A 14,291-nucleotide genomic window follows, 5' to 3' on the forward strand; every position below is an offset into this window, starting at 1 on the left:
AAGTGTGGTTTCACTCTTAATAGTAAGTATGTAAAAATATCCTTTTAATTCAGAATTCATCTTTCTGCACATTTAATTAACAAAGTTTCCACTGCTTTTAGACCTGAAGAGCCAGAACAGCTGAAATTGAGTGACTCAGAGGTCATTTCATCTTGTGTATCATGAATGGAATTGTGTATAACTAACTGAGAGGTACTTAATAAACTTCAGCAACCACACTGAAGATAATACAGGTGCACTGGTATCACTGAGGCCAAAATTTGAAGACACAGGGGTTACATGGCTGTAAACGAACATCTGTTGATGATGCACAGGACTGAAAGAAACTAGCCTAAGTCTCAGAGAGCAAGCTAAATTTGCAAGGGTGGCAATTGGGGTAAAGGGGGAATACAGAAAGCTTTGAGACATACAAATTTCTTGTGCCATTTTTAGAAACACTTTTTTCAGTGGAGAGAAACTTTTAAATATATTTCCTCCTTTCAGTGATCTTAACATTATAGCACATTTCTTACCAAGAGAAGGCAAGGTAGAAAAGACAAGGTAGGTGAGGTAATATCTTTTATTGGATCTTCCTGTTGGTGGAAGATACAAGCTTTCAAGAGACACAGCTCTTCAGGACTAGGGAAGGAAGCAGAGTGTAGCTCAAAAGTTTGCACCTTTCACCAGTAGAAGTGGGTCCAGTAAAAGATATTACATTACCTACCTTGTTTCTCTCATATTCTTGACATGGCTACAACAAAATTGCAAGCAGGTAGAGAGGAACTGAGGGATATCTCAAAAATGTATTGGAAATAGACAAGGTACAGAAGGGCAATAAAAATGACTAGGGGAATAGAACAGCTTCCATATGAAGGGAGATTAATAAGACTGGGACTTTTCAGGTTGGAAAAGAGATGACTAAGGGGAAGGAGGAATCTGATATAGGTCTATAAAATCATGACTGGTGTGAGAAAGTAAATAATGAAGTGTTATTTACTCCTTTTTATAATAGCAGAACTAGGGGGTCACCAAATTAAATGAACAGGCAGCAGGTTTAAAACAAATAAAAGGAGGTATTTCTTCGCACAACGCACAGTGAACCTGTGGGCCTCTTTGCCAGAGGATGCTGTGAAGGCCAAGACTACAACAGGATTAAAAAAACAACTAGATAAATTCATGGAGAATAGGTCAATCAATGGCTATTAGATATGATTGGCAGGGATGGTGTCCCTAGTCTCTGTGTGCCAGAAGCTGGGAATGGGTGACAGGGGAAGGATCACTTGATGATTACCTATTCTGTTCATTCAGACGGGCAACTAGAATTGGCCACTGTCAGAAGACCGGATATTAAGTCTGACCCAGTATTGCCATTCTTATGTTCTTAGGGATGGCTAACAAAGGGTGGAATGTTAGAGTCCATGGATATCTCTTGATCCTAAGAAGAGTCACTTCTTAAAAACCTTGATAAGCTTCTATGCTGTAGCTCTGTGGAAACAGTACAGTCTGAGAACAAAAGTTACTTCTCTGTAGGTGATGACGATGAAGAGTGGGTTCTTCTATTAAGTCTGCAAAGTATACTTACACCTTCTACAATTAAGAGGTAAAATATCTGTACTGATTTTCATCAAACCCAGAAATGGAGCTGAGAATAATGTGAGAGAATTACCATTTTGGAAAAAAAATTCTATAAAATATCTTCTTTATCTCACTCTTCCATTAATTTTTATCTAGCTGAACCAGCCTTCTCTCCTCCCCACCTCAATGTCACTCAGTCTTGCCTTCTTTACATCTGATGTATAATAAACAGAGCCATTAAATCCTACCGCCACAGATTTTAAGAGCTACAAAAAAATAGGTGCTTTTGATAGAAAAACTATTACATATGCACTACTGGAGCTTCTAGAATTATTTCAGTGCAATGATATTTGGGTGCTAGATAATTGGGTGCTAGAAACTTGTTTGAGCATTGGCCTGCTAAACCCAGGGTTGTGAGTTCAATCCTTAAAGGGGCCCATTTAGGGATGGGGCAAAAAGCTGTCTGGGGATTGGTCCTGTTTTGAGCAAGGGGTTGGACTAGATGACCTCCTGAGGTCCCCTCCATCCCTCATATTCTATGAAAATTTCAGTGCTTGTGTTGTTGTGTAGCATTGATGAAGGTATTATTAGTTGAAGGATGGTGAGATTACTAGTGGATGTAAATATTTTGAGCAAATATCAATGGCAAGATGACTGTTAAGTTTAAAAACGGTTTATAGATGTGGACTGAAAGTAGTTTGTTACCTGTCCATTATTTTAACCCTTATGCCTTTGAATAAACCAGCTTTTACATTCCTATAGCCTAGGTCTGAACAATTATCTATCTTAATGATTGGAGAAATTCAGAGGGGGGGGGGAAGCTACCTAATGATTTTGGAGCTCTTAGTAACATATTTAGCAAGTTATGAAGCAAGCCAGGGAGGAGGGGAGGAATACATTTCCTGGCTTGAAAGTTATTAAATGTTGAAAGCCAAGGAACAGATGGGGTGGAGGACTGAAGTTTCCAGAGCCTCCCTCACAAAATATATCCCCACTTTGCCTTTAGTAATTATCCTTTTGAGGGGAAAACCAGGCCCTTCTTTCTTTTTGCAAAGTTCTGTGACCTCTTTCAGCTAAAGAAAACTTGTGATTGCTGGTGATGCAACAGCTCTTTACCGCTCTCTCGCGGTTATAGCGGTGAGGGGATGAGTAAATGTGTGGGTGCAGTGTTAAGCGCCCCCCCCCCCCCAGGCTCCCAACAGCAGCTGCTGTTGGAAGGGGCATTTCCCTCACGAGCGTTAAGCAGCCCGATGCTCCCAGGACTTGGAGAGACAGCGTGGCTGATAGCCTAGCCCAGCCTGATGCTTTAGGACTTTCCTGACCCCCGTCACCCCACCCCGGTCCCCTAGATGCTGTGTTGCAGCTGGGCTAGGGCACCTTGACGAGCCCAGGCTGGAGCTGTGAGGAAGGACACGGGTGCTGCCCCTGTTAGGAGTTGGATCAAGGACAGGGCGCCAGGGGCAGGGAGTGGAGAAATGGGAGGGGGGAGCCGAGGGAAGAGGGGGCTCCGGGCCGGGCAGGGGGCGCAGCGGGAGGAGGACGGGGAGGAAGATCTAGGAAAAGGGGGCGGCCCGTAAAAAAATCGTTTCCTTCCGGAGAAGCAGCTGCGGCGGGGACTCGCCCTGCCCGGGGTCCAGGCAGCGGCGGCGGCGGCTGCTCCCTCCTGCGTGAGGCGCTCGGCGGCCGCCGCGGGAGTGGGATGAACGGCGAGCTGGGGCCGCCGCCGCGTGGAGGAGGCTGAGCTGTGGGAGGGGCGAGGAGGGACCAGCCGCGGCGGTGACAAGGTGCCAGCAGTGGAGGGGCCGCCGCCGCCGCCCGGCTTCTCGCTCCTGCTGCCGCCGCCGGGAGAAGTTTCGCTCCGAGCAACGGAAGCCAGCAGCCGCCGTCGGAGCAGGAGGCGGCGCCGGGGCCGGGCAGCCCGGCGCTAACTCGGCACAGGGACCTCAGCAGCAGCCTCCTCGCCCCGCAGCTCGTGTGCGGGACCCTCCCTCTCTCTCCGCCTGGCCGCACCATGGCAGCGCGGTCCCGCAGACCCTGGCTGAGCGTGGTGCTGGGGCTGGTGCTGGGCTTCACCGCCGCCTCCTGGCTCATCGCCCCCAAAGTGGCCGAGATGAGCGAGAGGAAGAGACGCGCCTCCAGCCTTTGCTCCTACTACGGCCGCGCGGCGGGGGGCGCCCGGGCGCAGCAGGAGGCGGCGGCGGCGGCTGCGGCGCTGGGGGGCACCGGCTTCAGGAGCAGCCCTTGGGAGCTGCAGGCAGAGGAGGGCACCGTCCCCAGCCCCCCAGCCGCGGCCGGCGGGGAAGGGGAGCCGGAAGAGGAGGAGGAAGCCGGGGAGAAGCGGAGCGGGAGGCACGGGAGCAGCCACAATGGGAGCGGGGACTGGGGGGGTCCCGCGGGCTGTGCGAAGCCCCGCAACTTCCTCTACGTGGGGGTGATGACGGCCCAGAAGTACCTGGGCAGCCGGGCGGTGGCGGCGCAGCGGACCTGGGCGCGCTTCATCCCCGGCAGGGTGGAGTTCTTCTCCAGCCAGGGCTCCACCGCCCCGCTCGCGGGGCCCGGGCTGCCTCCGCTGCCAGTCGTCGCCCTGCCCGGGGTAGACGATTCCTACCCGCCCCAGAAGAAATCCTTCATGATGATCAAGTACATGCACGACCACTACCTGGACAAGTACGAGTGGTTCATGCGGGCGGACGACGATGTCTACATCAAAGGTGATGCTGGGCACCCAACACCCGTCCCCAAATGCTCAACCCCTCCCGGGGCACTTCCCAGAGCTGCCAAACCAGGACTGGCTTGACGTGGGGGGAGATTCCCATCAGGGGCAATGACAAGCCACGTGAATCGTCAAAAGCAATAACTAAAACCCGTTTCTATCCCCTCTTCTCCCCCACTTTCCAGAGCTGCCAAACTAGGACCATCTGTATAATGGAGAGTCCCATAAATGGGCGAAACTTAAACTATCTTATTGAAACCCACATAAATAACCACTCAAGCCTTTTAAAAACTCCCTTAAAACTAAACCAATAGTTGAGCGTCCTTCATTCTGTGCTAATCCCCGCAAAAGAGTGAGAACTGGCAGCAGGTCTGACTCCTATGTTCTTCAGTGCGTCCCCACTGGCCTGACAAACACACACCACCTGTGTGTGTCTGTCTCTGGGTAGTTTTGAAAAACGTAGCCAGCGCTTTGCTGATCCCTGTTAGAGATGGCTAAAAGCTAAATCTCCATTTTTTGTCTGTTAGCCCCTTCGGCAGGGATTTATAGCTGAAAACAGAATTGCCAGTACAGGTGTCCGAGGGAATTCAGTTTTGCGAGTATGTAGGAGATGAGTCTCCGCTCTCGCTTTCGCCCAGGCTTGAGAAATGAATGTATAATGCAGGGTTTTCGCCTGGAACCCTAAATAATCTTTTAAAGGATCTCTTCGACGTTATCCCAGGCGTAGTTCAGTGGTTATTTGAGGGATTAGTGTTGTTTTTCTCTTCCCCTTTCGCCCCCGAAAACCAGGACAATAGCAGTTGAAAGCAATTACTTTTATTTGCAGCAGACTGTAATATTGTATATGAACTTAAGTATTATCTTTAAATACTGATTCCTTCAAGGTGCTAGTAACTTGAGATATGCTCATGCATTGTTATCCCAGGGCACTTACAGTTAAGAAATGAGGATGCTTTTTAGTACTAACATACTTGCTTGCTAACATTGTCAGTTGCTTCCGCCACTGAGTAGCGGGGAACAGACATCTGTCTTTTTGTAATAAATGAGGATGAAATGTCCAGTCTCCGAGGCTTTTAAAAGTGTTCCACTTCCCTTAAAATACTTCCAAAGGGTGTGTTGGTTCGAATCCAGAGAAACATTGATGTATGTCTGTTCTCCGAGGTGTTGCGGGGTTTACCTCGCATCTCAATTCCATGTGCGTGTACTGGGGTGGTTTCCAAGTGATGTTATACAAGGCACAGTAGTTGGAACTGTAATCAAGTTGCATAGTGAAGGCAGTTGGTGGGACGCTAAGCTTTTAGTGATATTAATATTCAGGAACCAAGACTTTTTCAGTGAAAAATCAATATTCTTGAATGCCTTAAGGGCGGTGAAGATGATGTGCTGGAATTTATGCTTAAGGATCAATCAAATGCCTCACTGTTTGAAGCAAATATTTATTATTTTAATGATGTGCCTCTAGGTTGGCTGACTTAAAGAGGATCCCTTACTACTTTGATCAAAAGAAAGAAATCTGCCAGGTTTCTCCAATTGCAGATTTTAAAATGAACTTTAGGGAAGAGATTAAGCCCAAGCTGGAGGGAATTCAGTTATGCTTTCACTGTTGTGCATTTAAAGCTTCCCACATAGCTCAGCTATGCAGCCTAAGGGTGGCAGTCCGTCCTCATCTTACTCCTCTGTATACAACTATTGCAGCTCACAATGCAGGTAGTATTACACGTCAGACATCCATACTACTTGGGCACAGCAGTATGAGTTAAGGACTGAATTTAGATCTGGCAAAAGTAATTTTCAGAAGACTTAATTTTTTTTAAATGAAATACTTTAAAATTGTATCTTCTGCTGCATTTTTAAGATATAGATATTTTTGATAAAATAATTCCTTTTTGTTGTTCCATGCATCCTTTGAATCCTGGATTTTTCTTTATTATTTTTTGCCCATTAATGTTGCAAAGGTTCCTTGTCAGGCCATTGTCATGCTTTGCAGTGTATCTCTGAAAAGCTTTTGCAGCATGCTTTTTATTCAAGTTTTTAGTACCATTGGAAAATGGCCTTCTGATACATGCTACCTTACAGTGTTTGCTGCTGCTTGTGTTCTGATAAGCATAAATTTCTCACCATCAATGGATTATGTATATTATGAGCATGAGGGCTCAATTTGCAGTGCCTATTAAAGATGTTATGGAATGTAGCAATTTTGCTAATGAAGGAGATGATTTTTTACCTATTTAATTTTGTCACTTTATTTTTTTAAATGACTTTATGGACTAACTTGCTTGCTACATTTCATAATTATATATTCACATGTGTACATGTATACATTTTACAGTATAGAAGTACACCTCTACCTCGATATAACGCGACCCAATATAACACAAATTGGGATATAACGCAGTAAAGCAGTGCTCCGGGGGGCGGGGCTGGGCACTCCAATGGATCAAAGCAAGTTCGATATAATGCGGTTTCACCTATAACACAGTAAGATTTTTTGGCTCCTGAGGACAGCGTTATATCGAGGTAGAGGTGTAGTACAGAAAGAAAAACTGCCACTCTTCTTTTGTACTCATCTGTAACTTGGAAGCCACCACTTTTTGTAAATTGTTGCAAGGCTAAATTTATACATCCAATTGAAACTTTAAGAAAATGTTCTCAAAAGGAGAAATTGATATCAAGTTATCGTTTGCTGTACTGCTTTGCATCATTGGAAACATCCGGACAGGTAACTGAACTCAGGTATAGACTTTGGGGGAATATGAAAAAATATTTGACAAAAAACAGGTTTAAATTAATTACAGTTATACAGTTGTATTTTTTTAAATTAATCCTGTTATATTTATTTCTGGCATAATTTTCTCCATTTGGGGTAATATATCAATGCAGATTTTGTCCATGTAAGTTTACTAGGATGTCAGGTCTAATTATGACTTCTATATGCTTCTCCTCCTTATTTTGGTAGATAACTTACACTGGAAATGGTGTTCCAGTTCAGCTATACTGGCAAACCATCCTAATGTAAGACACATTTTATACTGGCAACATAATGTTTTTCCCCATATAGCTTGTAGCAGTTGTCCAAATGAAAGGAACTATATCAGCAAAAGTATTTTTTTGCTAGTATAAATGTGTCTACACTAATGCTTTTGCTGATGTAAAATGCCTTAAAACTTACGTCAGAATAGAAAGATTGGTTGGGTGTGACTTTTTTTCTTTTTAAGTGTGCATTGAAACACAGAAAATTACATTAGATTATTATAGAAAATTATGAAAAAGGTGTTTGTTACGTTTAAAGAATGGTTGAGATGCAGAAAACTAGATGACTGTTAGAAGAGCTGAAGAGATAATGCTCACCGTTTCTCTTCGTAGGTGAAAAATTGGAGGAGTTCCTTAGGTCGCTGAACAGCAGTAAACCTCTCTATTTGGGGCAAACTGGTCTGGGAAATATTGAAGAACTTGGAAAACTGGGGCTTGAGCCTGGAGAAAATTTCTGCATGGGAGGGCCAGGAATGATCTTCAGTAGAGAAGTTCTCAGGAGAATGGTGCCACATATAGGTGAATGTCTTCGAGAAATGTACACCACACATGAGGATGTGGAAGTGGGAAGATGCGTCCGCCGATTTGGTGGAACCCAGTGCGTTTGGTCATATGAGGTAAGAAGTAATGGATAAATCATGATGGCTTTAATATACAGATTTTTATGTGAGAACGTAAGTAAGTGTATCTCTAATCTTTTCCCCTCTTTACTATTTTTAAGTGCAACTATATCAGGATGTAAATTACTGATCATAAAAAGATGAAAAACTACATTCACAGAGCCTCATCGCTGAAAAATATTTTGATTTATTTATTTCTGCCCATAAGTAAAAGTTGTTTTCTGGTGCCAGATGAGCTCATATCAGTAAGAAGCTGTATCATAAATATGTCATTTTATATGTATCATGGCTTATTATAATACTAGGTTAAGGGTTTATATGCATTTGTTCAATAAATTGCAATTTGTATAAACATGCATATTAACATTTGGATCACTATTTTTCTGATTGCACATAATGTCTTTGTCTTGTGCAATCAGTCGACAGATTATATCTATATCCTTCTATAAGTTCTTCAGCAATGTTATTGTGGTGTTCAGAGTGTAGTAGCATTTACTATTTTCCAAATGGTTCAGATGTACTTTTAATAAAGAACTGTTTGCTATGTGAGAAAGCAAAGTGGTATGATTACTTTATTTTGGAGTCTAATGAAATGGTGTTTGATGAAGAATATATCACACCAATAGATACAGGCAGCATAACAAATTATAGAAGTCATACATGTTCAAGGAGCACATAAATTCCTCTAATATTCAATCAAGTTTTTAAGTAAAGATACATATTAGGCTACTAAAAATTTGGTTGCAATGCTGATATTATATTTTACAAAACTAAATCAACCTCTATAGCTGTTTTACTAGGGAGGCTATAATTAGGTGTAAGATTATGCTTGTAGATAAAAATATAGACTCAGAGTACATGGACAGGAGTCATAACTGATATAGTGAATATGATTTAAGCTATTTTGATTGGTTCTTTAGTATTAATGTATGCTTGCCCTTGTGGCACCATCTCGTTAAACAGGAAAAAATCATTTCAGTAGGCCAGTGAAAGAGGTTATGAGCCATTAAAGACAAAAAGGCAGTAAAATAATTGGTTTTGTGTGTTTGTTATTTTTCAGAAAGCTTCAGCTAAATGTGGTGGTCTTTTTTAAAATGGCTTTGGAAAGCTACATTGGATATAAATAGGTGAATGACAGTATTTCTTTAATGGTTAAAAATCTCTGCTTAGTAAAATATTGCTTGCAGGTGATGGGAGTCTTGTACTTTAACCACATTATTAATAAGTGTGGTTGAAGATTTATTTTGAGAACATTTTGTGTTACAGTGTATTTTATACACTAGTGGCATAGAAAAATTGCTTAAAAATAATGAAATAATAATGTGCATCATGCAGATGGACGTAAAACTTTGACTAGGATTCTCTAATCCTAGTCATGCAGATGGACTTAAAACTTTGACTAGGATTCACCATTTTAATCAAATTACTAAGTTTAGATCCAGAGCCCACATTCTGATCTATTTGGGCTACTCCCACACAAAACCCCATTGAAGTTGGCAGGGCTTCATGGAGTTGCAGGGGGTCTATCCATGCATAATAGAATGCAGGATGGTGCCGCAGTCCTAACCGTGCCATTTTGAGAGATTGTGGTTCTATTTTACCCATTCTTCTTTGTTGTCTTGGTTAATTCCCCCCTTTCCCCTCCCCCACCCAAGATAACAGGCAATCAAATTCTTCATTGAGCTCCACATGAGCAGAGAGGTCCACCTGCTTGGGGTTCAGGGCAGGATTGTGGCCTTAAACTGTCTGCTTTTTGGAGATGTGTTTATGCAGCACCTAGAATAATAGGATCCCCAATTCTGACTGGGACCTTTGAGCGTCACTGCCATATATATATTAAATAAAAAAAAAACTGAAAAGTAAATGTTTGATACTGTAATGTTAAATGGTGATTTTGAAAAGTGTCCTAGTATTAGAAGAATTTTGTCACTTCATGTACAAAGAACTCTAAAATACATATATGATTAAAACGAACTTTTTGAGACAATACATTAGTTCTGAAGTATTAAATATTTAAGTTAGGTATAAAGGAGAAGTGAAATGAATAAAAATTCTTCATAGCAAGCTAAAGTGCAGTCATTTTTAGACATGAGGAATGCATATATTTTCTATTTATTCATTTAGACGTGCTAGGAAGTAGGATGGGATTTTAAGATTGAAAAAGAGAAAAAAAATAGCTCTGCAACATATTTTTAAGTCACATTGTGACAAAATATATTTTTAAAATTTTATGAAAAAGGATTTTATTGAAGCATTTAAGATCTACTGGTAACACATTTTACAATGGCTGTGTGAATAGGTCTTCTAGGATTTTACTTCTCTCTAGCTTTGCCATGAAGTATAACTGGAGACATAATGCTCCAGTTTCAGCAAAGCCCTAGATATTCTGACAAACGTAAGGATCCTTAGGTTACATATGTGCTTTGGAACAGTTTCACATTTTTATTATGTAATAGTTTGTTCAAGGTACAGGTTTTAATAGTGTACCTCCATTGATACTACAGTGTACTGTTGAAAGTACACCTCTACCTCGATATAATGTGACCCGACGTAATACAAATTCGGATATAATGCGGTAAAGCAGTGCTCCAGGGGGGGATCAAAGCAAGTTCAATATAAGGCAGTTTCACCTATAACGCGGTAAGATTTTTTGGCTCCTGAGGACAGCGTTATATCGAGGTAGAGGTGTAGTTAAATTAGACTAGCCTGTGTGGTGATTTTTTCACCTCAGTGGATTGAATCCTTTTTTGTTGTAATAATAAAATGTGATGGTGTACTCCTTTATGATTTTCTTAGAACAGCAAGCTACTTCACATACTTAAGGTCAAATTTTTTTCCTCAGGTAACTGCATGCAACTCCCGGGGCCAGTCCTGTACTCCTTATGTAGGCAGACGTTGAGTCCAGGTGGGTTGAAATACCTGGACACAACAGAGTGACTTCAGGGCAAAGTTTCATCCTTCTTTATGAACTTCCAAGCTTCTGTTGGGCCATATTCTGCAGCAACATACAACAGTGTAAATTAGGAATATCTCCACTGTAATTAATGGATTTAAACTGGTGTAGGGAAGAGCAGAATCAGGCTCACTATTGCATTTCTTTGGGGTGAGTTTGAACTGTAAGTTCTTAGTGCAGACATGGAACAGTACTATATACAGATTGTGTACTTAGCTTTCAGAGAAACAGGTGGTCATAGTTCTCTATACTGTAGCCTTATTTTCTCAGTTGCTGTTTTTTTCTCAGTGCTTTTAAAGTCATACATGAAGATTACCTTCAGAAAAGTCAGTGTTATACAGAGCACATCTTGAAGGTTAAACATCAGAACTGTGTGCTGAGTGACAAAAGTAAAATGGGTAAGAGTGGCAACCCAACTGTGTGTTTTCTGCTTCTGTTCTGTATGGATTTAACCTCTGTCAGCTAATACCTTTTGTCTACACTATGTGCAAACTGACATTTAAAAAACCTGTTAATGTATTTTAAAACATTGCTCATTTTTCCAGTGTAGACAAATACAATGATGATTCAATATTCAAATTTTTGGTGATGTCACACCAATTGATATGTAATAGACCTGACCTATCTGGTTAAGGTAAATCCTCTCTCTCTGTATTTAATGCAGTATTGCCAGCCCTTGCTCCCAAAAAATCATGAGCTTTTGAAAAACTTGCGATTGTCTTGTGATTTTTCTGGTGGTGTTTTTTTGTTTGTTTGTTTTTGAGCTTTTCAGGGTTCATGTTTTCAAGCTTTTCTTTGTAACCCTGAGGTCTAGAAACTTTCATTTTATTTTTAATGAGATTAGCTGTGTTGTTAGAGATGCATAGTTTTATAAACTTTTATATTCTATAGCAGGGGTAGGCAACCTATGGCACACGTGCCGAAGGCAGCACGTGAGCTGATTTTCAGTGGCACTCACACTGCCTGGGTCCTGGCCACCCGGTCCGTGGGGCTCTGCATTTTAATTTAATTTTAAATGAAGCTTCTTAAACACCTTAAACCTTTTTTAAACACCTTTTTAAAAACCTTATTTACTTTACATACAACAATAGTTTAGTTATATATTATAGACTTATAGAAAGAGACATTCTAAAAATGTTAAAATGTATTACTAGGACGCGAAACCTTAAATCAGAGTGAATAAATGAAGACTTGGCACAGCACTTCTGAAAGGTTGCCGACCCCCGTTCTATAGAGTATAGACTCTGTTCTATAGAGTATAAAATATTACAGTATTTTAAACTACACATGATTGCTTGTTTATTTATTGGTTTACCATTTTAAAGGGACTTGACTGTGGAAGCTTGTATTGGATAATTTATTTGCTGTGTGTTCTTTTTTTTAAATGATAATGCTGAGTTTGTAAACATTTTTTTAAAAAATTGTATCCCCTGGGTGTAAAATAGAAAATAGTTAATGCTGTAAAGCAGGAAAATAAAAAAATGCAGGATTTAACTAACTGCATACATCACCCCTGTCAGGAATTGGACATCATTATTGTGAATACTGGGTACCAAATTGAGCAGAAGGTGGCAATTGAGATAAGGAGTGTGTTTCCAGAACTGAAAAAGGAGAATCAGGAAAGATGGACAGATAAGTCAAAGACCCCTCTTACCAAGTTGATTTGGGACAATCAAGGCATAACTCTGTTAGGTTTTTGGTTTATTCAGTTTGCATATGATTTTATATTTTTTCTTCAGTGCAAGAGAAGGCACATTCTTGAAACTAAGTACTTTGTGAAATATGATGCATTTACTTTGATCTTTTGAATTTACATATTGTAATTTCTACAGCATGGGTAATATGGATTAATATTGTATGTGGCTTGAGAGTTTTCTTTTTCTACACATCTAAATGCATAATTCTAATACCTGTGTGCACATTTTACCATCAGTTTTATATGGTTCTATGAAAATGTTCCAGTATGTTGTTGAAAAATAGTTAAAGGCTGAGACTGTTTAATAGCCTGCCTCTTGTTGCCTCCTGATAAAGATGTATTGTAATTTATGTAAGCATGCTGTAATTAAAACTAAACCCACAACATTCAAAATTCTGTTGGTCATAATATTACACAAATGGGTTTTGTTCCTTCTTCCATTATTTTTTTTAAATAGAAGAGGTGTATTACATGCAAGCACCCAATCAAATAAAAATTGCCCATTTCAGGAAATGCACCTTGAAAGTGGATTGATGTCTCAGCACTTATATCAGTGGTTCCCAAACTTTAACAACCTGTGAACACCTTTCACTAAAATGTCAAGTCTCACGAACCCCCTCCTAAAAATGAATATTTCCAGGGATTTTCTCCTTTACCTGAGTATAAATTATAAAAGCAGTGATCTTGGAAATATAAAATTTGTTTTTATGACATGCTTATTACACACTATTTATTATTAATTATTATTTATAATTACACTATTTTTATTACATTATGAAAACGGCAACACTCTTCCAAGATCTCACTTCCGTACCTTGTATCACTTTGAATAAGTCTGTTATAAGACAAGGCTCCTATGTTTCATCAAGGAGTATTAGATGCGAAATAGCATGAAGGTATTTAAGAAGCCAACTCAAAGAGTTCCTCCTACATAAGCATTCAGATCTTGAGTAGTCCAGGCAAACAACACACGTTACAGCAAAGCTTAAACTTGTTCTTCATAATAATTCTAAAAACAATACTACCTGCCTATTTAATTTTAAAAACAGCAAAAAATATCCACCTCCCTTTCCATTTCTTATAAGGAGTCTTGGAGTTTAAATCTCCTCAGTATGATAGATATGCTTGCTTTGATCTGCTTAGCTCTTGGAAGTCCAGGGGCTCCAGGCTGCTGGCCCCATGCTGTCTGGGGTCCCTAGGCACAGCTCTGTCTGCCATTAGGGAATTTTTTCCCGAGCACCCTCTGTAACATTTTGTGACCCCCAGGGGTTCACGAACCCCAGTTTGGGAACCACTGACTTATATGAAACTTTAGGACCCTTATAAGTGGACTTCTTTCCCCCTTAAAATACCCTGGGATTTTCCCATCAAAGTCAGTATTGCTCTTTGCATCTTTAACTTCTAGTTTATGCCTTATGCCTCTTCTTTGTGGCTATAGGGTGGGATGGGGTAGGGGTATATACATAGGATAATACACATCTGCGGACCATTAACTAGGGTTACCATATGTCCGTTTTTTCCCGGACATGTCCAGCTTTTCGGCAATCAAACCCCTGTCCGGGGGGAATTGCCAAAAAGCCAAACATGTCCAGGAAAATGCCGGCCGGGCACTTCCCCTCCCGCGGCGGCTCTGCTCCTCCCTGGACTCTTCGGCTCTGTTTAAGAGCCGAGCTGCCCGAGCGCTATGGGCTTCAGGCAGCCCCCTTGCCTCCGGACCCCAGCCGC

At 41.2% G+C, this 14,291-nt stretch overlaps 1 protein-coding gene across 1 annotated transcript in view; it reads left to right on the forward strand.

The window, feature by feature from the left end:
• The first annotated feature begins 3,196 nt into the window (after positions 1-3,196).
• Positions 3,197-14,291, forward strand: part of CHSY3 (chondroitin sulfate synthase 3) — a 263,532-nt gene continuing 252,437 nt past the window's right edge. Inside the window, exons 1-2 of the mRNA XM_034773878.1 lie at positions 3,197-4,265; positions 7,631-7,914. Coding sequence (XP_034629769.1) covers positions 3,566-4,265; positions 7,631-7,914 — 984 coding nt within the window. The 5' untranslated portion in view covers positions 3,197-3,565. The remainder of the gene's footprint in view (positions 4,266-7,630; positions 7,915-14,291) is intronic.

This window comes from Trachemys scripta, chromosome 6 (genome assembly GCF_013100865.1).
Source record: "Trachemys scripta elegans isolate TJP31775 chromosome 6, CAS_Tse_1.0, whole genome shotgun sequence".
Taxonomy (NCBI): domain Eukaryota; kingdom Metazoa; phylum Chordata; order Testudines; family Emydidae; genus Trachemys; species Trachemys scripta.